Source organism: Sturnus vulgaris, unplaced genomic scaffold (genome assembly GCF_052056855.1).
Source record: "Sturnus vulgaris isolate bStuVul1 unplaced genomic scaffold, bStuVul1.hap1 Scaffold_84, whole genome shotgun sequence".
Classification (NCBI taxonomy): Eukaryota; Metazoa; Chordata; class Aves; order Passeriformes; family Sturnidae; genus Sturnus; species Sturnus vulgaris.
In genome coordinates this window covers 1,262,710-1,287,315 of record NW_028276728.1, presented here as the reverse complement: position 1 = coordinate 1,287,315, position 24,606 = coordinate 1,262,710, and the positions used below count along the sequence as shown (strand labels likewise).

The 24,606-nt window shown below is 51.0% G+C and overlaps 1 protein-coding gene across 1 annotated transcript in view; it reads right to left on the bottom strand.

Annotated features, from left to right (window-relative positions):
• Window positions 1–3,053: 3,053 nt before the first annotated feature.
• Window positions 3,054–24,606, bottom strand: part of LOC148217440 (serine/threonine-protein kinase pim-1-like) — a 35,964-nt gene continuing 14,411 nt past the window's right edge. The window contains 5 exon segments of the mRNA XM_088158628.1: window positions 3,054–3,139; window positions 4,043–4,409; window positions 4,604–4,654; window positions 4,761–4,824; window positions 4,826–4,972. Coding sequence (XP_088014754.1) covers window positions 3,054–3,139; window positions 4,043–4,409; window positions 4,604–4,654; window positions 4,761–4,824; window positions 4,826–4,972 — 715 coding nt within the window.

Here is a 24,606-nt window from a genome sequence, read left to right as displayed (position 1 = left end):
CAGTGGACCCTTGATTCCATGAGTTTCCATTCCATCACAATGGCCTCTTGGGTTCCATGAGGCCCTGCACTGTCACCAGGCAGCCTTTGTTCCACATTTATCCATTCTGTCACAACTGTCTCCAGCACTCTATGAGGCTGCAACATGAAACAGTGGACATTTGCTTCCATGTGATTCCACGGTGTTCAAATGTTCTCCTGGGTTCCATGCGGTCCTTGTTTGGAACAATCTAAATTTGGTTCCATGAGAACCTATTGCATCACAATGGTCTCCTGGCTTCCAAGAGTCCCCTCTCTGTTTACAACTGACACTTGGTTCCCCAAGTTTCCATGGTGTCACCGTGCTCTCCTGTGATTCACGAGGCTGTGCTGTGTCACAATGGACACTTGCTTCCTCCAAGGCTGGAGATGTCCCAGTGGCACTGGGTTTCCATCAGGTCATGCTTTGTCACAATGGGCCCTTGATTCCATGAGAATCCATTGCATCACAGTGTTCTCCTTAGTTTTATGAGAGCCCGAAGTGTTGACAATTGACCTTTGGTTCATTGAGATTCCATTGCATCACAGTGGTCTCCTTGGTTCCATCAGGCCCAGGTTCGTCACAATGGAGCCTTGGTTCCATGCGTTGCCATTGCAGCACAATAGTCTCCAGCATTCCATGAGGCCCTGCTGTAAAACAGTGGGCACTTGGTTCCACAAGTTTCCATTCCATCAGGATGATCTTTTGCATTCCCTGAGGCCCTGCAGTGTCACTATGGAGCCTCTGTTCCATGTGTTCCCATTGTGACACAAATGTCTCCAGCGCTCTGTGAGGCTGTGCCGTGAAACTGTGGACACTTGGTTCCATGAGATTCCATGTTGTCACTGCCAGGAAAATCCATAAATGCCAGAGATTTATGTCCAAGAAGGAGACAAAGGAGTCCTTCAACTTTATTTGAATAAAGGGGGAGAGTTCACCAGGGCACACACCCACAGGGTTTTCTCTCTCGAGGTTTCAGAGGGCGCAGCCTCCTTTCATCCTAAACTCCTGGCTGTACCTTGCCCTCTTCTTTTGCCCACTGGCCAAGGCACGAGGAAGATACAGCCTTCCTGGACATCCAGCCCCATATCCCCCCTTGAACCTGGCATTTCCCTCTGAAGTTCAGAAGTTCAGCCTTTGTTCAGACCCTTGTCTGCATGGAGCCAAGCTGTCTGGAGCCAGTAACAAACCTGCTGCCCAAAGTCAGTAGAAACATTAGGAGCCATTTCAAACACCTTAACACCCATCCTTTCACCCATCACTTCACAAGTGATTTGTAAAGACATTAGCACACATCTTTCTTCTCACAGTGATGCTTCCTGTGCTGGTGACAGCCTTTTAATGCATTTATATGTGGGGGTGTGCATGGATGTGTCTTGTGTACAAAGGAAGGAGTGTGCAAGCAACGTGACTGACACTTCTACTCTCCGTGTTCATTCCATATCCATGGATACAGAGACACCCAAGAGCCCCTGGCACAGACAGACCCTTCTGTCCATGGATACAGAGACATCCAAGAGCCCCTGGAACAGACAGACCCTTCTGTCCATGGATACAGAGACATCCAAGAGCCCCTGGCACAGTCAGACCCTTCTGTCCATGGGTACAGACACATCCAAGAGCCCCTGGCACAGACAGACCCTTCTGTCCATGGATATAGAGACACCCAAGAGCCCCTGGCACAGGCAGACCCTTCTGTCCATAGATATAGAGACACCCAAGAGCCCCTGGCACAGGCAGACCCTTCTGTCCATGGGTACAGACACATCCAAGAGCCCCTGGCATAGACAGACCCTTCTGTCCATGGATACAGACACATCCAAGAGCCCCTGGCACAGTCAGACCCTTCTGTCCATGGGTACAGACACATCCAAGAGCCCCTGGCACAGACAGACCCTTCTGTCCATGGGTACAGAGACACCCAGGAGCCCCTGGCACAGACAGACCCTTCTGTCCATGGGTACAGAGACATCCAAGAGCCCCTGGAACAGACAGACCCTTCTGTCCATGGATACAGAGACATCCAAGAGCCCCTGGCACAGTCAGACCCTTCTGTCCATGGGTACAGACACATCCAAGAGCCCCTGGCACAGACAGACCCTTCTGTCCATGGATATAGAGACACCCAAGAGCCCCTGGCACAGGCAGACCCTTCTGTCCATGGATATAGAGACACCCAAGAGCCCCTGGCACAGACAGACCCTTCTGTCCATGGGTACAGACACATCCAAGAGCCCCTGGCACAGACAGACCCTTCTGTCCATGGGTACAGAGACACCCAGGAGCCCCTGGCACAGACAGACCCTTCTGTCCATGGGTATGGGAGCACAGTGGGGATGGTTGGACAGCAAGTCCTGGACAGTGGCCAGACCCAGCTCCAGCCCTGCCAGGCCCTGCCAAGGCTCAGTGCTGGCTCCTCTGGAATGGCAAAGCCCTTCAGCCTCGTCCCTGCCCAGAGGGGCAGTGCTGGCCTGGCAGCACAGGTTGTTTTCCCCACAGGCTGCAGGATATGAGAACACAACACTTGCAAACATTGACTGCAGGCCACAGATCTGGGTGCTCCCCATGAACCTCAGCCCTGGGACCACCGTGTGCCCCAAGCTTCAGGGGATGCAGTGGGAGCCTGGCTGGGCTCTGCCCTGGGCCATCCTGCAGTGACAGCTGCAAACAGGGAGCATTCAGCTGCCACAAACAGCCAAGCCAGGCCTCCAGGGCTGGAGGGGAGCTGCTCCAGCCCAGACTGCACTGTTGTGTGCTGTGCTCTGGGGCTTCCTGCACAGGGGACTGGACTGGTGTGCCAGAGGAGAGAGACAAAGAAGCTTCAGCTTAAGCCTAACTGAGCTGGGTGGGTGGGCTGGGAAGAGTGGAGAGGCTCAAGGGGATTCACAGAGCTCATTCTGCTGGAAGGACAAGGAAAAAGGAGTGAGAACTCAGCAGTGAGGAGAGCTGAGGGCAGAAGAGCAGCTCTGAATGACACTAAAATCAACCAGACCTCTGAGACATTGATGCTCTTCAGCCAGTGACAGGATGAGTTCCTAAGCCTGGGGCTCAGTCTTCCTCGTGGTAAAGGGCATCAAGGAAGGCAACAGTGTGATGGAGACTGTGATGGGCTGGGCACTCCCTGGGGAAAAGAGGGGGCAGTTGGGAAGTCAAAGGCAGATGAGGGAAAGAGAGCTGTTCAGAGAAGAGCTGGGCTACAGCTTGAGCAAGCTGAAAAATGTAATTTGGGGTCATCCCAGATGGATTTCATTTCAGAAGTTATTGAACAAGTTTACTTTTTGGGGGGTGTCATGTATTCCTCTGGAGATGTACACCCTGCAAACTGGTAACTGGCTTGCCATAGTACCAGCCAAAGTGGGTCCATTCCGGGGGGCTGAAGGACAATGTTCCTATGGAATACAGATGGAGTTCATTAGGGGGATGCTGCTGCTCCCAGAGCCTGGCCCCAGCATCCCTGGGCATGTGGGGGCTTTCCCACTGGCACCTGGTGTGACCTGCTGCCCTCTCACCAGCACCTGGGATTTGAGTACAAACTTGGGGTTGGAAAAGAAGCCACTGGTGTTGGAAGAGGGCACAGAAAACCCTGGCAGGGCCTGACCATGACAAGGAAAAACCCACCCAGTGCTGGGGAGAAACCATGCCTTCATCCTCTCTGCCTGCATTGCCCCAAAAAAATTATGAAACCAAAGCAAACCAGGCGAGCTCAGCAGTCCAAGCCCTTTCTCACCTGCACAGCAAACCGGCTGGTGTGCAGGTTCTGGCCCCCCTCTCTGCTACTCCCCACCCATGGGTGTTTCTGTCAGGCTGGCTGCCCAGCCCCAGTCCTGGGCAGAGTGGCTGGCAAAGGCTGCCAGCAAGGCTGGAAGCCGGCCCCCCACTCACCCCTGCTCAAAACAACTCAATTGAAGGCTCAGTGCCATGACTGGCAGCAAAAGGGAGAATTCCCACTGCCACACCAGGCTGGGCCCTGAGATGTTGGGCCAGGAGATGCTGGGACTGGGAGCACAGCCCTGCGTGGGCTCACCTGCAAAGTGAGTGTAGGCTGTGTCCTGCATGCAGGTGCCACAGCCAAAGTCCATCAGTTTTGCCTGCCCGGTGGCCAGGTCAGCCAGGACATTCTGTGGTTTGATGTCCCTGTGCAGGACCCCGCAGCTGGTGCAGTGCCACACGGCCTCCAGCACCTGCCGGAACAGCTCCCGCATCACCTCCTCGGACAGGAGCCCCCGTGTCCGAATGAAATGCTGCAGGTCCTGACACTGCTCCGGGTGCTCCAGCACCATCACGATGTTGTTGGGGAGCTCAAGCCACTCCAGTAGCTGGAGGACACCAGAGAATTCAGTGGACACCTTGTCCAGCAGCACGATCTCCAGAGGTGCCCTGGTGCCGTCGGGCTGCTGGAGAACCACGATGCCGTCAGCGGGGCTGATGCTGTGCCAGGGCTCGGGAACCCTCACCCAGCCTGGGATGCTCTGCTGGCACCACGCCCGCTCTCTCTCGAGGCGTCCTGGCAGCTTCAACCCTGCCGGGCCTCGGCTCATCCCGTCCCGGCACGTCCCGGCTTCTCCCGCTGGCCTCGCTCACTCACCAGCTCGCCCCAGTGCTGGACGCGATTCCGTGGCACCCTTTTGATGGCCACCTGCAAGCCAAGGGCAGCAGCGGGCTGAGCTCTCCTCCCACCCTGAGGAGCCACATCCTCCTTCTCCTGCGCCCTCCTCCTCCTCCTCCTCCTCCTGTGCCCCCGCCGGCCCCGCCGCTCCCCGGGCGCCGTCCGAGAGCCGCGTCGCCGCCCAGACGCTGCCGAAGCCCCAGCAGCGAACCCAGCCGGTTCTGCTCCTTCAGGCTCTGCTGCGCCTTCCCTGCCGGCGAGACGCGGCTGTCAGCGCTCGGCCCGGGGCCAGGAACGGCCCCCGAGCGCCCCTCAGCCGCCCGGGCCGGGAGGCCCCAGGCGTTCGCTCTGTGGAGCGGGACAGCGGCGGAGCTCAGGCCGGGGCAGCCGCAGCGGAGGCGGCGGGAGCGGCAGTGCCCTGTGTGTCCTCCGCGGGCCCCGGGAGGAGCCGGGGCCGGGGCCGGGGCGGGCCAGGCGGAGCCAGAGGGAGGCGATGCCGCCCCAGCCCCAGGCACTGATGCCCGCCCAGCAGCGGCACCGCCAGTACGGGCAGAGCCGGGCGGAGGCGAGACCGCGGCGGGACGGCCGGGACGGGGACGGGGCCCGGGCAGCCCCGCCTGGGGCCAGGAGCATGGCCCGGCCCGGAATAAGAAGAGGGACGCCGGGGAGGTGGGAGGTGGCAGGGGTAGAGTAGAAACAAAAAGCGGGAGAGGATGTGGGACAGCGGGAAAGGGAGATGAGGAACAAGAGAAGGGACGCAGAGGGTCTCTGGAATCGCTGCTCTTCTGCCGCTGCCAAAGAGCCAGGAGCGTTTATCCACGTATCCGTGTGTCCATTCCCCATGTGTTTCTTCCCCGTGTGTTCGTTCCCCGTGTGTCCTTTCCCAGTTCTGCCCCTCGTGCCCCATAGCCGAGCCCCGCTCCCCTAGGGGCAGCACGGGCCTCTCCGCTTCTTCCTCTCACACTCACGCCAAAAACACCGTCTTGTGTAGCTTCTTCCTCACTAGCTTCGCTCTTCTATTTCTGGCAATCTTGAAACTTGTCCCTCGTGCTCGCATGCCCCGGGCGCTATCCCGCCTGCTCGCCCCGCGCTGCAGTCTGTTCCTCACAAGCAAGCAAAGCGCTGTCCGCACTTTCCCCTGGAGCAGAGCAAAGTGCCGAAGGAGGAGCCTGCCAGCGCCAGGCAGAGCCAGCCCCGTGGGAGGGCAGAGCAGCACATGAGGAGCGAGACATGCAGCCCTTGCGGGGCAGCGCTGCTCTCCGGCCGCTCGGGGTGGGCAGCGGCTGTTCCTATTTTCTTGTTCAGTTCCGAGTGAAAATTGGAGACTGCCGAAAGGAGGATTAAAATAAAAGGATCAAACTGCTATTTTTGCCCAGTTAGGATGCCAGTCTGATATAGCAGCTCAGCTTTCAGCTGCCTGCCTCCTCCCTGCCAATCCAGCCCTTTCAGCCTGGAGCAAAGGCCCTCTCTGCAAAGAAACTGCTGGCTACTTTATTTGTCCTGCTGTTCATCGACACAGCTAGAAAAGCACACTAGTTTGGATCCTGAACCTGTCAAAACAGGTGAACTTTGCCATATTAAGTCAAGACACAGAGCCTTGAGCCCTGCACAATATCCTAGGAATCACCTTTGTTGCTGCTGTGTATTGTCACTGCTGAGGGTGAAATACTGTGAGAGCACATGCCCTGTCTCTAGATCCCATAGCCGACCAAAGCACTATGCTCTAAAATCTTGCATTTGCAGTTTTTTGGTGTCTCCAGCATTGCTTTCAAAGCCAAACAGGGAAAAGGCAAACTGTGTGTAGCTAATGATAGTGCAGAGTGCATGAAACTTGCTAAGTCCTAGGTGTTCAAGATAAGATCCGTTTGGAATGACTGTGATGTAGAACCAGTGCAACACAGAAAAAGGAAACATATAAGGAAATGAATTAATAGTATATGTGAACATCTTGGGTTGTTTCTTTCCATTTTCATTCCACTTCTGGAAAGCTCTTCTTCTTCTCGAGAATCTTCTCCACAGAGATGTTTTCTCTTTCCAAGAACCTTTCCTGGAGAACGAGGTGCAGCTCCTGTCACAAGATGTTCCACCAACTGCAGCTTCTCTTGGCTTTCCACACTGTGAGTGCAGCACGATTTTGGCAGCAAAGCAGGATAAATGTTTTGAGAACTTAACAACTTGTCCTTTCTTTTCCTTGTGGGCTGGGGACTTGTGCCATGGGTAAGGTTTTCATTGTTACTCTTCTAACCTAAGAAAGCAGGAGGTGGTACCAGGAATTGTTAGGGAATGCAACCCTGGCTGAATGCAGGGAAAGGATCTCCAGAGCCTGCAGCCAGAAGGGGAGAGTTGTGTGATAATCATTGCAACACCCCCATGGACTTCTTGACAGTGATCTAGAACATGAAAATGGGCTGACAGAGGGAGTTTGTTTTTGTGTTCAGTTTAGCTGATTTTACATATCTTGCACTGGTGTAAATCAAGAGTACCATCAGTTCTTGAGAAGCACCAGAACAAGCTGGACCTCTCTGAGGAGATGACTGAAAGAACCTGAAAAGGAGAAATGCAGGGAATGAACTTCATCTGTAAGAACGGTAATTTTTTTTCCTAAAAATTTTCAATGCGTTCCCTCTGCTTTTGTCCTTTATAGGAAGGCTACATGCATCCAAGATTCCCCATGAGAACCCTGAGCTTGTGGAAGTGCCTGAAAGATGCCGTGTTCCTCTGCAGGGACACTCAGGCTGAAACAGGAGCCTGAGGCCTGTGTGGGGAAGCCTCCTGGGAGCTGGAATTTGTGCCGTGCTGGGAGAGGAGGAGCAGGGGGAGAAGGCTGGGCGCTGTGTGGCAGGAGCAGGAGGTTTGGGCTCAGGACATTCCGCCTGCGCCGCTGCCCCGCAATGGGCGGCCGTGCCCGGGGCTCTGGGCCTGGCCCCGCGTGCGCTGAGCTCCCGACACTGCGGGAGCTGCCCGGGCTGGGCTCAGGATCCCGCTGGGGCTGGGCAGCAGCCTGGGCTCCCACTGGCATCAGCAGCAGCTGGAAATACCTCGGGGCATCTCCATTTCCTGCTGCTGCTGGGAAGAAGCAGTGAAGCTAGTCGAGAAGTTCTGGTTTCTGTTTCCCTGGTGGATTTTTTAATTTAATTCCACACCACAGAGACAATTTCTGTGATGGCTTCTGTCAGTTCAACAGCGCCAGCAACAGGGCTGTGTTTGGGCACTGCAAACGTGGCCTGCGTGGCTTTAATTCCCCTTGAGTGAGTGCTCAGGGGCTGGTAGGCATTTCAGTATCTGCTGATCTTTATGCTTGGAACAAAAATACTGACTTCACTGTCATGAAAGCACTGTGGATAGCATGAATTAAAAGAGGCACTTTCAGTTTTATGGATTAAATTCAAGTGGCAAGCAGAAGAGGGGCAAGAGCAGGCATGATGTACAATTCTCAAGGCAAAGGCAACGACAGCCTCCTGCTGTCAGCTCAGGGTGAGTAAAACAGGGCTGAAAGCAGCGCTGGGACCTGACCCTTTCTTTCTCTGCAGGCTGGGTCAGGGCAGCACAGGCGGGCCCTGAGGAATCAGGGCTGGGTGTGGGTGATTGTTGCTGTACTCCAGAATTGCCCTGGACAAAGGCCTTGGAAGCCGAGGCAGGAGCAGGTGGGAAGGGGCCGGCGCTGCTGCTGCTCCTGCCCGGGAGCCCCGGCTGGGCCGGGCCGGCGCCCACTGCGCTGCGGCTGCTGCTGCTGCCAGAGCCGGGCGGGACTCGGGGACAGGGAATGGACACGGGGGGACAGCAAAGGCCTTGGGGGCTGCAGGGATGTTGGTGCTGGGGCAGCGCCAGCACAGAGCTTCAGCCTGCAATGAACCCCGAGGGAAACGCTGGGGAAAGGCTCCATTTCAGCCTTTCTTGACTCATGGCTGTGAAGGGACCGAAATAAAAGGGGAACAAGCAGGGCCCGACCCCTTCTCCTTTGGGAGGAGCCATGAGGGGCTGTGAGGGGCCATGAGGGGTCAGGAGGGGCTGTGAGGGGCCATGAGGGGCCATGGGAGGCCAGGCACCTCATGGAACAAAGGGTCCATTGTGACACTGTGGAAGCAAGGAGTTTGTTTACTAAAGGTCATGGAATGAAAAGTCCATTGTGACATTGTGGGGCCTCAGGGAACCATGGAGACCATTATGGCACTTCAAGACCCACTGGAACCAAGGGGCCATTGTGACACTCCAGGGCCTTGTATAACCAAGGGGTCATTGTAGCACGTCAGGGCCTCATGGAATCAAGGGGATCGTAGTGACACTGTGGGGCTCTATGAGACCATGGGGACACTCTCATCTGTGAAACCAAGGATACCATTGTTACACATTGTGACACCAAAGGGCCCTTGTGAACTGCAGGACCTTGTGGAACCCATGAGACCATTGTGACATGGCAGGGCCTCACGGAACCAAGGGGCCATTGTGACAGTACAGGGCTCCATGGAACTAAGAATTCATGTCACAGAGAGTGGCCCAATGGAATCAAGGTGCCATTCCATACTTCAGGGCTTCATGGAACCAAGGTGCCATTGTGACACTGCAGAACCAAAAGAGACCATTGTGACACCGTGGGGCCTCATGGAATCCTGGAGACCATTCTGACACTTTGGGTCCCAAGGAAGCAAGGGGCCATTGTGACACCACAGGGCCTCCTGGATCCAAGGCAACCATTGTGACACTGGAGGGTCTCATGGGCACAAGGGGCCATTGTGACACTATGGGTCTCCATGGAAGCAAGGGGACAGTGACACAGCCAGGCCTTGTGGAACCAAGGGGCCATTCTGGCATGTGCAGTCCCATGGAACCAAGGAAACCATTGTGACACTGCAAGGCCTCATGGAAGCAAGGGGCCATTGTTCCACAGCAGAGCCAAGGAGACCATTGTGATACTGCTGGGCCTCATGGACACAAAGATCTGTTGTGATGCTATGGGGCCTCATGGAACCAAGGGAGAATCGTGATGCTGCAGGGTCCCAAGGATCCAAGAGCATGGAACAGGTCTGGTTAACATGGCCTCCTAAGGGCCACCTGAGTGGTCCAGCTAAACACTGGAATGTTGAGGGTCGCTTCTCATCTGCCCTTAAAAACTTGGCATTCAATGATTTCCTTCCTGTGGGAAAGAGATGTCCTTTAAATCCATGGCTTCATGGCCAAAACTAGGATTCCTCCTCCAAATTTGATTATGTCCTTGGATTGTTCCCATATGAAACCTGCCAGGATAGAAACCTCTGTCTGGCCTTGGTCTCTTGGGGGCCACCTTACATCTGCTTTTAAAATACTGAAAGGCCTTGCTTTTCTTCCCATGGAGAAAAGCATCTTTCACCTTCAGGGCTCCATGGTCAAAATTGAGATTCTGCCTCCAAAATTCCTTATAACCAAGGATAGCTCCCAGACAAAACTGTCAGATTCCCTTGGCTTCCTAGAGGGACAGATCTCATCTGCCTTTGAAACACTGGGGGGTCTGCCTTTTCCTTCTTATGGAGAAGAATTGTCATTCCAATCCAGGGATCCACAGCTGAAATGGAATTCCACATGCAAAACTCCACAAATATCCAAGAGTTGCTTTCAGACAAAAGATGCAAGGACAGACAGGTCAGGTTTGTCTTGGCCTCTGGTGAGTGATTCTGATCTGCCTTCAAAGCCCTGGGGTTCTGTGGTTTCCTTCCTACAGAAAAGAACTGTCATTCATGTCCAGGTACCCATGGCCTCAAGCACATGTGCACTGTATAGGGATCAAGTTCTCTGCTTAGTGGAGTGGAGACTGAGGACAGCAGAGGAGAGCCCTGGGAGTGTTTCAAGGACGGTTTCAAAGATGGTGGATCCTTTAGAAATAGTAGAGAATTCCCTGAAAAAGAAAGAATTAATGCCAGGTGCTGCTGGGGAGGTCCAGACTGAACCCAAGGAGAAAGGAAATTCTCTCCCAGGGCAGGGCTGTGGTGCAACACATCCCCCAGAAGGAGTCTGGAGCAGCCCAAGGCTCTGTGTGTGCAGGCAGAGGCAGGCAGGAGGCAGAGCTGTCAGCAAAGGAAGGGGCCAGCGAGGTGGGGCAGCCGGGGGATGACGACAGCCTGCAGGGACAGAGGCGCAGGGCATGGACACCGTAGGACAGCCTGGGCTGCAGAGGGCACAGGGATGGGCAGCAGCTGAAAGGCCCTGACACAGCCAACTCCTGCAGCACTTGGGCCATGCAGGCTGGCCCTGGGCCTGAGGCCAGCAGGGGCCAAGTGAGCCTTGCTGTGCTGGGGCCTCATTGCCTCCTTGTCCCTGCTCAGCAGCCTGGCAGGGGCCGCCCCATGGTGCTGCCCTTGGCATTGCACATGGCCAGAGCCCAGTGGGCCGGGAAGAGCCCTGAGCAATGAGGGAGGGACAGGATCTGCCTTGCCAGGGGCTGGGGCTCAATAAGACAAAATATTTAATATTGAATTAGAAACATAAATATCTCTGTTGACAGTGTTTTATTGGTTAATAAATCCTGAAAAGCCAGTGAAAACATAAGTTTTGTGATTTCTAAGCCATGCTGTGAACATCTGTAAGACCACCTTACCCTTTCTGCCTGAATAGAAAATAAAAAACATAAGCTACACTTTCTAAAGGAACTCAGAAGTCCCATCTCTGTGCTTCACTTGGAAAAAGAAAAAATCCCCATCAAAATTGTAATGTAAAAAAAATAAGCTCACACTTTAAAAATATATTAAAAAAACAATAAACCCACACTTTAAAAATATAACATAAAAAGAATAAAGCCACACTTGGGGACACTTTCTCAGTCATGTCCCTCAGTGGGATCCATTAGAACTTCAGGAAACTTTGGACTTTGAAATCTTCAGAGGTCTCTTTTACTCCTTTACCCTATTTTTGCCTACCTGACATCATTGTCATAATTTTCTGCTCTAATTCAACTCTTGGGAAACCTTCTCCTTCATGTTTATCAGTAGGACTCACTAAAAGTAAGAGGAACTTTGGAGTTTGAATCTGACTTTGAATTCTTGAGAGGTTTCTTCAGCTCCCTCTCAGGGACTGATGTTCAGGGACTCAGCCCCAACCCCGAGAGGGTCATTAAAGTCCTTGTGCTGTGTCTGTGCTGCTGAGCTGGGCTGGGCTCCTGGCAAGGGCAGCACTGCAGAGAGAGAGCCAATCTTTCCAAAATATTATTTGGAGCTCCCTGGCAGCACCAAATGTACCACGGGGCTCACTGGGATCAAGCAAGTCCTGACAAACCATGGCTCTGCCTTGATTTCCATCTGGTCCAGTGCAGTTCACTATGATGGTTTTCAGCTCCAGTTATGGAGGAATATTTCAAAGAGCTGCTAAGATGTACACATTCCTATTTTCAAGGGTGTATTTTATTACTCTTCTCTTTACAGATGAGATGATTGCAGCATTCTGTGATTGATATTGATCAGGTCTGGCCTGCTCAGAGAAGCTGTGCCTTGAGGTCTGACCCAGTGTAGATAACCTTGCTCCACATTCCCCAACCCCATCCTGTCTGTCCTCACTCACCTGGCACCTGCTTTGCTTGGAGAACTGACTGCACTCAGCCAAACAGGTGTTTTCTTCCTTCTCTTTTTTTGAAGCAATCTAAAACTCCTGGATTTCCACATTACAAACAGACACCTTCCCTTAGCTTGTGCCAGCCCAAGGTGGACCATGCAGGTTCCCTTTCCCCAAGGCAGAACTCTGCAAGGAGTATTTTAAACCCCTGGACTCCCTGTTTCCACAAGTCCTTACTGTTGTCATCATAAACACTTGGTTCTGTGAGGTTCCATACTGTCACAGTGGAGATTTGGGTCCATGGTGTCACAATGCTCTTTTTGGTTCCATCAGGCCTTGATCTGTCACAATGGACTTTTGGTTCCGTGAGGTTCTGTACTCAACAATGGTCTCTGGAGTTCCAAAGTGTCACAGCAGACCCTTGGTTCCATGAGGTTCATTGGTGTCACCATGGTCTCCTTGGTTCCAGGAGCCACCACAATGTCACAACAGAGCCTTGGTTCCATGAGGTTCCTGCAGCAGGTCTTCCCCTATGGCCCAGCAGAGCTCATCTGTTCTGTCCATCAGCTGGGGCCATCACTCAGGGCATCTTCCCCCTCTCAGGAATTGCTGAGATAACCCAGGCCGGACATCTGTCCTGTCCTGAGTTCTCTCTGGTGCCAGGGAGGTGGAATTCCCAGCTGACCATGAACATCTTGCCTTGAGAGCAGCTGAAGGGAGATGAGCCTTGAATTTCTGAGTGACACACACTTCACTTTACAAACTAGAAAAGCTACACAAAACTTTCACCAAGCAGAAATCTTCTGCATAGTCCCTGGAAACAGGTAGGGCTTCTCTCCCAATTCTGGATGCATCTTTGTGGTTCCTTTTGTGGAAGCTGAGTGAAAGGGCTCCCTGTGTACTCCCTCATCAGTTTGGTGCTAAGTTACATTGACTCCTGAGCTCTGCTATTTCTTCACTAGCTGTAATATAGGGAACTTAATTGTGCACTGTGTTTGTATCTACCTGTACTTCTTTTGCTTATCCTGTGCAGTCAATAGTCCATTTAAAGTCTCTTGTCTGTTAATCTTGAGTCCATTCAGTGAATAATTCATTTTATAATAGACCTAATCAACCATTCTAAAGAACATGAGAGCAACAGAAATTTGGGGTGCAGGTCACCTGAAGCAGAGCTACTGCCAGAAACCTGAGTATAAGGCAGGACTTCCACTCTGTTCAAAACATTGTATTTAAAAACAAAAACGAGAATATCTTTTTTACCATCTATTCTCTTCATGATTATACATTGGTATCAGCAATCTGCAGTTGATATTGATCCCAAGCACCTCCTAATGCAGTCTGAACAGATATGAAAATCAAGATCCTTTATGGCTGACAATCAATCACACTTTGTCCTTGCCCCTACCCCACCATTTCCCTCATCCAACCCCTTGGACTCAGAGCAGCCTTGTGCAAATCTGAGCTTTCTCCACCCCACGCTTTGAAGCAAAAATCAAATGGTTCAGAGCTTAGCTGAGGGATAGAAGCTGTACATATCATGATTAGAGTAAAAGCATGCAGAAAGTGATTCCATGAGGTCCCACACTCTCACATAACCCCTTAGTTCCATGGCCCTGCAGTGTCACAAGGGTCTCCTTGGTTCAGGGGTGCCTGTGGCAGGACGTCCACCCACCCCTACCACAGACAGTCGGTGCATAAAGAGATAACCCGGGCTGAGAGAATCAGCAAGGGATCATCTCTGGGGCCAGAAGGGCTCAGGCCTCAGCTCAGAATCAACATCTTAGTCTGGAAAGCAGATGTAGGAAGAGATAAAAGAAATATTCTTGACTGAGAGACACTGTTTTACAACCTGTAAAAGACATACGAGTTATCACAGAAGCAGAAGCCACCACACGCACACCCTGAAGGTGTAAAGGGCTTCTTCTTGTAGTTTGCACACAGATTCCACAGTAACTTCCCTGGGGATTGAGGGAAAGGATCTCGATGTGAGACTCCACCAACAACTGGATGGTACAATGAAGATACAATGAATCCTAAGTTATATTAAGTCTTTGCTAGCTGCAATATTAAGAGGTACCTTTAACCTCATGTAGTATATACCTGCTAGAAGTCTCTTTTTGTCCTTATTCCTGTGTAGTATTAATTTAAGCCTTTCGTCTGTTAGTTTTCTGTCTATTAAATAAAGAATTCATTCTATAATAGACCGAATCAGCCTTTATTAAAGATATTGCAAATGAGAGTGAATTTTTGGGTGCTGACCACCTCAATAAAGACACTGCCTGCTGCCAGAGGCCTGGGCAAAGGGGAGGGAGTTACCTAAACCCCCACAATTGCCCCTGGTAACCGTGCCACACAGTGCCACAACTACTCCTTGGCCCAACAGTGCCCTGTAGTGTCACAATTGACTCCTTGGTTCCATGGGGCTGCAAAGTGTCACAATGGCCCCTTTGTTCAATGAGGCCTGTTGTGTCACAGTATCTCCATGATTCCATAAGGCTCTGCAATGTCACAACAGACCATTGGTTCCATGACAACCCAAAGTGTCACAGTGGCCCCTTGGTCCCATTGAGCCTCACAGTGTCACTAAGGTCCCCTTGGTTTCACAAGGCCCTGCAGTGCCACAATGTCCTTTGTTTAGATGAGGCCCCACAGTGTCATCATGGTCTCCATGGTCCCATGAGGCTCCACTGCTTCAAAATGGTGCCATGATGCCCTGTAGTGTAACAAAGGTCTCCTTGGTTCCACGGTGTCAGAATGGACCCTTCATCCCATGGAGCCTCACAGTGTCACTGTGGTCCCCTTGATTCCATGAGGCCCTGCTGTGTTACAATGGCCCCTTGGTTAAACAAGGCTCTGCAGTGTCACAATGGTCCCTTGGATCCAGTGGGTCCCAAAGAGTCACCATAGTCTCCATTGTTCCATGAGGCCCTGCAGTGTCATAATGAACCTTCATTTCCATAAAGCCCTGCTGTGACACAATTGGCCTCTTGGTTCCATGAGGCTTGGCACAATCAGAATGGGCCCTTTGTTTCATGGAGCACCACAGTATCAAAATGGACCCCTTGGCTCCACAGAGTCCCCAAGTGTAACAATGGACCCTTTGTTCCATGAGGTTCTGCAGTGTCACCATGGACTCCTTGGTTCTGTCAGGCCCAGGTGTGTCACAATGACCCCTTGGTTCCATGAAGCCTTTCTCTGTTACAATGGAATTTTGGTTCCAGGAGTTTCTGTGGTGTCACAATGGTCTCCACAGATCTCCACTATCACAGTGGACCATCAGTGCCAATCTGACTCTGCTGTGACCAAATGGATTTTGGTTCCATGCAGCCCCACAATGTCAAAATGGTCCCTTGGTTCCATGGGATTCTGCTGTGTCAAAATGGACCCTTTGTGCCATGAGGTTCCACAATGTCACAGTCGACTCCTTGGGTGTGAGGCCACATTACCACCAAATCTCCAAAATATCACAATAAGACTCCTTAACACTAATGTGGTCTTGAAGAGGGCATCATTTATTCAGGCCTGAGGTCCAGCAGGGGAAAACACCAGACCTTACATAGACATGTGATGCCAAAAGCATGTTGCTCATATGCAGTTGCTACATGAGTATTACAATTTACCCATTTCCAAGAAACCACCCCAAGTTCCCAGTTTCAGTCCTTGTTTTTTTAATCACTGCACCCTTGAGCCAGATGTCTTCTTGTGTTCCAAACATCCTTGCAGGGAAAGCAGCCCCTCAATACCTTGTTTCTCTACGAAATTGCACAGACACAGTAAAACTTGAATAAACCTTCTTAGTATTAAGGCCAAGGCTTTGTGTGGGCAGGCAGAGGCAGGCAGGAGGCAGAGCTGTCAGCAAAGGAAGGGGCCAGCGAGGTGGGGCAGCCGGGGGATGACGACAGCCTGCAGGGACAGAGGCGCAGGGCATGGACACCGTAGGACAGCCTGGGCTGCAGAGGGCACAGGGATGGGCAGCAGCTGAAAGGCCCTGGCACAGCCAACTCCTGCAGCACTTGGGCCATGCAGGCTGGCCCTGGGCCTGAGGCCAGCAGGGGCCAAGTGAGCCTTGCTGTGCTGGGGCCTCATTGCCTCCTTGTCCCTGCTCAGCAGCCTGGCAGGGGCCGCCCCATGGTGCTGCCCTTGGCATTGCACATGGCCAGAGCCCAGTGGGCCGGGAAGAGCCCTGAGCAATGAGGGAGGGACAGGATCTGCCTTGCCAGGGGCTGGGGCTCAGCCCTTGGCCTTTTGGATTCCTGAAACACATCCAGGTTTGCTCAGCATCAGAGACACCTTTCCCTTGTTTGTCCCCACCTGTGATCACTGCCTCCAGTGTTCTGCTCTAACTGGAACCTGGGGACACTTTCTGAGTTGTGTCCCTCAATGGGACCCATTAAAACTTCAAGAAATTTTGGAGTTTGAGTATGACTTAGTTCTTGAGAACTTTTCCTTCAGCTTTGTCTCAGGGATTGATATCCAGGGACTCAGCGCTGGTGGAAATCCCAGCTGTACAGAGACAGGGAGACTGAGAGGTTTTTTTTAAAGATCTTCTTCCATTATCAGTCTCATTGAAGGGTGAAACATAAGAGATGTAAAACTCCATGCCATTCTATGAGAAGCCAAGTTATTTCCTGGTTGCCATACCTTATAAACATTTTTCAGCCTATTAGCTTTTGCCACACAATGGTGCTAATACTTCTAACACCAATTACCTATTATTTTACCCTACATGGTGTTGCCACAGTGCATCTTTCACAGTTCTAATTCTCCAAAATTTCTGGTCTTTTTTCAAGACCATAGTTTGAAACTTGTTTCTATTCCAGTCTGTCTCTCAGCAGTGTCTTCTCTATTCCATGGCCTTTCTGAGTCAGCACACCTTATCTCAGCGTTTGCATCCAGATATACAAGACTGTGTCAGCTTTCTGTCAGGCTTTGAGAATCCTTTACAAATCCATTTCTTGCAAATGTCAATCACAAAACACTGGAATTGCCTCTGCTCTAAGGAGAACTTTAATAAAACACACCCTTCAAAATAGGAATGGATATTTCTAAGAAGCTCTTTGACATTTCTCCATAATTGGAGTTGAAAAACTTCCAAATGAACTGCACCAGACCAGAGGGAAGTCAAGGCAAAGCCATGGTTTGCTAGGAAACCTCTGAAGAATTCAGTCAGAATCAAACTTCAAAGTTTCTGATCCCGTTCATGGGTCCCACTCAGGGACACAACAGAGAAATTGTCCCCAGGTTGCAGTGTGAGCAGGAAATTGGAGGCAGAGGTGACGGGTGGTGTGAGAAATGCAGGCACAGAGAGCTCTCAGGCCATTGTGTGTACAGGCTCAGAGATAGAGATGGATCCCGTGTTTGACCTAGTACATTGGATAAAGCTTGGAGAATTAGAGCATTAAAAGTAAAATAGATAGGAAACAAGAATATAAGTTTGTAGTTTGAGTAGAAATATGTTTTAAGCAAACAGAAATATGTATCATGTAAGCAAAGCAGTATGTTAAGATAGTAAATGATTTTAAAGTTTAGCAATAGAACTCATTATAAAGTTAGAAGCTTAAGATGTATTAATGTGGGTTTGTGAAGTGTTATATGATTGGTTGAAAAATGATGCATTGTGGAAGAGCCATGGGGAGCAAAGCAATTAATGATTGATGTAAAAAGACGTTAACAGACCTCATAGAAGTATGTGATTGGCTAAACAACTAACAAATGGCATTGTAACTAATAATTAGGTGATTTCTGATATTATGACATTGGAGCTAACACCTTTAATGTCTCACTTTTCTATGGGACTGGTGCAACCAAGTAACAAACCATCTTTCACAACATCTCTCAGTTGCCCCATCGCTTGTAGGATCAATCTCCCAATAGGGATTATTTGGACATCAGGTCTACCCATTGACATCACTGTAGGGACACCAGGTCTACCCTACTAAAAATCAATAAGGATTTAGGGAAACCAGGTCTACTCATTAAAGTCAATGATGATTTTGAGGAAATTTGGTCCTAAAATAGGGAAAATTGGGGAAATTTGGGGGAAATCTTGGGCTGAAAACTGGGAATTTCCTCTCCAGGACCGTGGTCGTGATGCTCTGGAAGTCCTGGGTGAATTCCCAGAATCCAATCCCAAATCCCTGATCCCACACCTGTAGCCTGTGCTGGAGCTGTGCCTCTGAGTAAGTCTAAAAATCTCTGTTTTCAGCCCCAAATCTGGGAATTCTGAGCCAAAAATTGGGATTTTTAGCACCAACTGCCACTGAAGGCAATAGAGATTGAAGGACACCAGGTCTACTCCACTGAAATAATTTGGGGGTTGAGGGACGCCAGGTCTACCCCTCAATAAAGTTGGATAAGGAATGGTTGCTGGTTAAACTGGGAGCATTGGGAGCCACTAAGGGGGCCATTTGGGTTACTGTGAGCACTGGAAAAAAAAGTAGGAGCACTGGGAGGGATGAGCAGAGATAAATGGGCAATGGAGCCACATCCAGGGGTGTGCCCAGGGCTCAGGGTTGGGGCCAGGGCAGTGAAATCTCTTTGTTGCTGATGTGAACGAGGCCATGGAGGGCACCCTCAGTCAGTGTCCAGGTGAGGCCAAGCTGGGTGGGAGTGTGGCTGTGCTGCAGGGCAGGAAGCTCTGCAGAGGGATCTGGACAGGCTGGAGCCATGGGCCCAGGACAATTGGATGAGGTTCAGCAAGGCCAAGGGCTGGGACCTGCCCTGGGCTCACAACCACCCAAATCCCTGGCTGTGCCCTGCCCCTGATCCCCACTGCCTCATCAGGTTTGTGTCCTTTGGGGTCAGGAACTGGTAAGACTTAAAAGGAAAGAAAAAGATTCTCTTCATTGCTAAAATAAGAATGTAAAATCACAGAATTATTAAACCTTGAAACTCCTCCCTCAACAATGTGAGACATCCCAGCAGCATCTGACACATCCACCATCCAGAAGAGATTTCTGGACAAAATCAATTTTAGGCAAAGATGATGCTATAGTAGATATAAACACAATCAAGGTGTTGTACCAGCCTGCTCTGCCTGGAGTGCAGTTAAAACAGCTTGAAGAATGTTCTATTTGCAAAGCTTTCAGTGATGGCTGGGGAAAGGGAGTTCATGCTGCTTTTGGTGTTGAGGAAATGCTGAAAGCAGCCTGACTCATTTTAACTCCTCCTGTCCTTGCTGGGATGAGGAGCCCCTCAGCCTTCCCTGCTCCGGGCTGGACAAGCCCAGCTCCCTCAGCCTCTCCTCACAGCCAAAGGGCTCCAGCCCCACCTTGGAGGCCCTTCCCTCACCCTGCTCCAGCTGCCAGACATCTTTCCTGCCCTGGGCAACCCAAACCAGGCCCCAGTGACCTGGATAATCCACGGCCTTGATGTCCTGGTCACACAGCCCTGGCCCCTTGTCCCCGTGTCAGGCTCTGGGGTTGATTTGTGGAACATCCTTGGGGGAGGCTGTGGCTCCAGGTGGAGCAGGGGGATCCCGGGGGACAGGGGACCCTGCTGGGCATGAACAGCATTGGACTTGTCTGGGGAAACTGTGAGGGGGGGCTGGGGCAGAGTGACCAACGCAGTGACCTCACACAGCCCTGCTGGGATGTCACACAGCCCCTCCTGTGATGTCACAGCCTGCTCTGTGATGTCAGACCTCTGCCCTGTGATGTCACAGTCAGCTCTATGATGTCACTGGGACAGCCTGTGATGCTCAATCACCTTGCACTGGGATGGGGTGCTGGGGTGTTACTGGTTTCCACTGGGTTATATTGGGAAATGGAGCAGGGGTGTGTTTGTGCCCCCTGCTGGCTGGGAGGACCTGGTGGCCGATTGTGAGTTATACTGGCTTATACTGGTTTATACTGGGATGTGGTCCTGGGGGTTATAGTGGGTTGTAGTGGTTTATACTGGGTTATACAGGGATATTCTGGATTTTACTGGGTTAAACTGGGGTGTACTGGGTTATACTGGGAGGCGGCTTGGGGATGCTTGGCACTTCACTGGGAGCAACTTCTGGGGATGCTGGCCTTACTGATTTATACTGGGATGGGGCTTGGCACCTACTGGGAGGGACTTCAGGTTGTGCTGAGCTTACTGGTTTATACTGGGAGCTGCTGCCATGGGCTCACGGGCTCAGAGGTGACTCCCAGTGCTTACTGGTTTATACTGGTGTCTTCCCAGTCCACACCTGGGAACACTGGTAGGCACTTGTGACCGGGTTGGACCTCAAGGCCGAGCTGGCCTTCACCAGGGCCCTGCTGAGCTGCAGCTTCTCCAACTTCTCAGCCTGGCAACACTGCCTGGGGCTGCTGATGCCCACCAGGAACTACAGCAAGGACACTGCCCCCTGGAAGGCTGAAGCAAGGTGAGGGATTCCCCAGAAAAACTCCAACAATTTTGCCAGATCCCCCAAATTTTCCAGCCCCTCCCTCGCCTAAAGTGGGAGCTGGTGGGTTCTGTTGGGTTGAATGGGCAGACCTGGTTTCCCTAAATCCCCAATGACTTTAATGGGCACACCTGAACTCCTGGATACCTGGCTGTACCCACTGAGATATTGGGGTTTCCCCTGCTGCCCCCCTGAGATTTTGGGGTGCCTCCTTTGCCCAGCCCAGAGCTGGAGCTGCTGCAGAATACCATCTTCACCAACCCCATGCACCAAAGCACCTGGCTGTACCTGCCCTGCATCCTCTCCCATGGTAACTCAGGGCTCCCTCCTACCCCTGATGTCCTCACCTGGAGTTTTGGGGTACCCCCTGAATGTTGGAGTGCCCCCCAACAGCCCTGCAGATGCCAAGGGTCACCTGTGTCCATGTTGACTGGGAGGACAGTGGCCATCATCTTCTCCTGGTCTGTCAGGGTGAGTCAGGGCACTTGGGTGCCCCAAAAATAACCTGGATATCCCCAGAAATTATCTGGGTACATCTGGATACTGCCCAAAATCACCTGGATCCCCCCCCAGCAATCACCTGGGTACACCTGGCTATCCCCAAAAATCACCTGGGTGGACGCCCAGAAATCACCTGGATACACCTGGGTACCCCTTGGACACCTGGATTACCAAAACCCCTGGGGCCCCCAAACCAGTTTCTCCAACATCCTCATTGCTTTGATTGGGTAGACCTGGTGCCTTTAAACCCCATTGCCTTTGAAGGGTAGACCTGCTGACCCTAAATTCTTACTGATTTCAATGGCTTACACCTGGAGTCTTGTTTATCTCCATTTCTATCTACAAATCCCTCCCACTGGTCCCACTTTTGCTTCAGTGCTGCCACTGTCCCCCCTTAGCCCTTCCCAGTGCTCCCAGTTTAAACAGTAACTCTTCCCAATCAAGCCCTATCAATGGGTAGACCTGGTGTCCCTCAATCCCTATTAACTTCAAGGGAGCAGACCTGGTGTCCTTCAATCCCTGGTGATTTCAGTGGGCAGAGCTGATGTTCCAACGTTTTTGGTGCTAAAATTCCCAATTTTGGGCTCAGAATTCCCTGACTTTGAGATGAAAATGGAAATTTTAGGGTTTACCTGGAGGCACAGCTCCAGTATGGATCACAGGTGAGGGATCAGTAATTTAGGATTGGCCTCCAGGACATCCAGAGCATCAGCACTGCAATCCTGAAGTGGAAATTCCCAGAATTCAGCCCAACATTTCCCCCACATTTACCCATTTTAGGACCAAATGTCACCAAAATCCCCATTGGTTTTAATGGATAGACCTGGTGTCCTTAAATCCATATTGACTAATTGGCAGCTTTAATGTCCAAATAATGCCTATTGGGATATTATTATTACAAAAGACAGGGCAACTGAGAGATATTGTAAAGGATGGTTTAATGCCACATGGCATCAGTCTCATAGAAAGGTGAGATATTAAAGGTGTTATCTCCAAAGCCATAATATCAGAACCTGCCCAATTCTTAGTTACAATGTCTTATGTTAGGTTTTCAGCCAATCAAATACTCCTACAAAGTTTGCTAGCATCTTTTTTACACCAATCATTAATTGCTTTGCTTCTCATGGCTTTGCCACAATGTGTCATTTTACAACAAATCATCAAACACTTCATAAACTTACATTGATGCATCTCAAGCTCCTGGCTAAGTATGTAACAGGTTCTATTGCTAAACTTTAACATTTTTTACTATCTCACTTAACATACTGCTTTGCTTACATAATGCATATTTCTCTTTCCTTAAAACATATTTCTACTTAAACTAAAAACTTATATTCTTGTTTTATGTCTATTTTTCTTTTAATGCTCTTATTGTCCAAGCCTTCACCAAGGTTTTAGGTTAAACCTTGTATCCATCTCAATCTCTGAGCCTGTATGCACAAGGCCCTGAGAGCTCTCCGTGCCTGCATTTCCCAAACCACCTGTCATCTCTGCCTCCAATTTCCTGCTCACACTGCAACCTGGGGACACTTTCTGAGCCGTGTCCCTCATTGAGACCCATGAACGGCATCAGAAATTTTGGAGTTTGATTCTGACTGAATTCTTCAGAGGTTTCCTAGCAAACAACAGTTCTGCCTTGATTTCCCTCTGGTCCGGTCCAGTTCATTCAGTAGTTTTTCAACCCCAGTTATAGAGAAATATGACCATGACCTTCTTAGAAATATCCATTCCAATTCTCAAGGGTGTATTTTATTAATGTTCTCTTTAGAGCAGAGGTGATTGCAGCATTCTGTGATTGATATTTGTGAGAAATGGATTTGTAATGGATTCTCAAAGCCTGACTGAAAGCTCACACAGTCTTGTACATCTGGATGCAAACTCTGAGATAAGGTGTGCTGACTCAGAATGGCCCTGGAATAGAGAAGACACTGCTGAGAGAGAGATTGAACTAGAAACAAGTTTCAAACGATGGCCTTGCACAAAACCCAGATGTTTTGGAGAATTAGAACTGTGAAAGATGCCTTGGTGCAAAGCCAGGTGGGGTACAATAATGAGTGGTTGGTGTTAGAAGTATTAGCACCATTGTGTAGCAAGAGGTGATAGGCTGAAAAACATTAATAAGGTATAGTAAACAGGAAAAACTTGGCTTTGGATAGAATGGCATTGAGTTTTACATCTCTTATGTTTTACCCTCCAAGGAGTCTAATAATGGAATATTTTTAAAAATATGCCTCTCACTTGCCCCATCTCTGTAGATCTGGGATTTTTCAACAGTGCTGAATCCCAGGACATCAGTCCCTGAGAGGGAGCTGAAGGAAAAATCCTCAAGAACTCAGATTCAGGTTCAAACTTCAAAGTGTCTTGAAGGTTTAATGGGTCTCACCCTGGTTCCAGTTAGAGCAGAGCACTGGAGGCAATGATGACACGTGGGGACAAGCAAGAGAAATGTGTCTCTGGTGCTGAGCAAACCTGGATGTGTTTCAGGAATGCAAAGGGCCAAGGGCTGAGCCCCAGCCCCTGGCAAGGCAGATCCTGTCCCTCCCTCATTGCTCAGGGCTCTTCCCGGCCCACTGGGCTCTGGCCATGTGCAATGCCAAGGGCAGCACCATGGGGCGGCCCCTGCCAGGCTGCTGAGCAGGGACAAGGAGGCAATGAGGCCCCAGCACAGCAAGGCTCACTTGTCCCCTGCTGGCCTCAGGCCCAGGGCCAGCCTGCATGGCCCAAGTGCTGCAGGAGTTGGCTGTGTCAGGGCCTTTCAGCTGCTGCCCATCCCTGTGCCCTCTGCAGCCCAGGCTGTCCTACGGTGTCCATGCCCTGCGCCTCTGTCCCTGCAGGCTGTCGTCATCCCCCGTCTGCCCCACCTCGCTGGCCCCTTCCTTTGCTGACAGCTCTGCCTCCTGCCTGCCTCTGCCTGCACACACAAACCCTTGGGCTGCTCCAGACTCCTTCTGGGGGATGTGTTGCACCACAGCCCTGCCCTGGGAGAGAAATTCCTTTCTCCTTGGGTTCAGTCTGGACCTCCCCAGCAGCACCTGGCATTAATTCTTTCTTTTTCAGGGAATTCTCTACTATTTCCAAAGGATCCACCATCTTTGACACCGTCCTTGAAACACTCCCAGGGCTCTCCTCTGCTGTCCTCAGACTCCACTCCACTAAGCAGAGAACTTGATCCCTATACAGTGCACATGTGCTTGAGGCCATGGGTACCTGGACATGAATGACAGCTCTTTTCTGTAGGGAGGAAACCACAGAACCCCAGGGCTTTGAAGGCAGATCAGAATCACTCACCAGAGGCCAAGACAAACCAGACCTGTCTGTCCTTGCATCTTTTGTCTGAAAGCAACTCTTGGATATTTGTGGAGTTTTGCATGTGGAATTCCATTTCAGCTGTGGATCCCTGGATTGGAATGACAATTCTTCTCCATAAGAAGGAAAAGGCAGACCCCCCAGTGTTTCAAAGGCAGATGAGATCTGTCCCTCTAGGAAGCCAAGGGAATCTGACAGTTTTGTCTGGGAGCTATCCTTGGTTATAAGGAATTTTGGAGGCAGAATCTCAATTTTGACCATGGAGCCCTGAAGGTGAAAGATGCTTTTC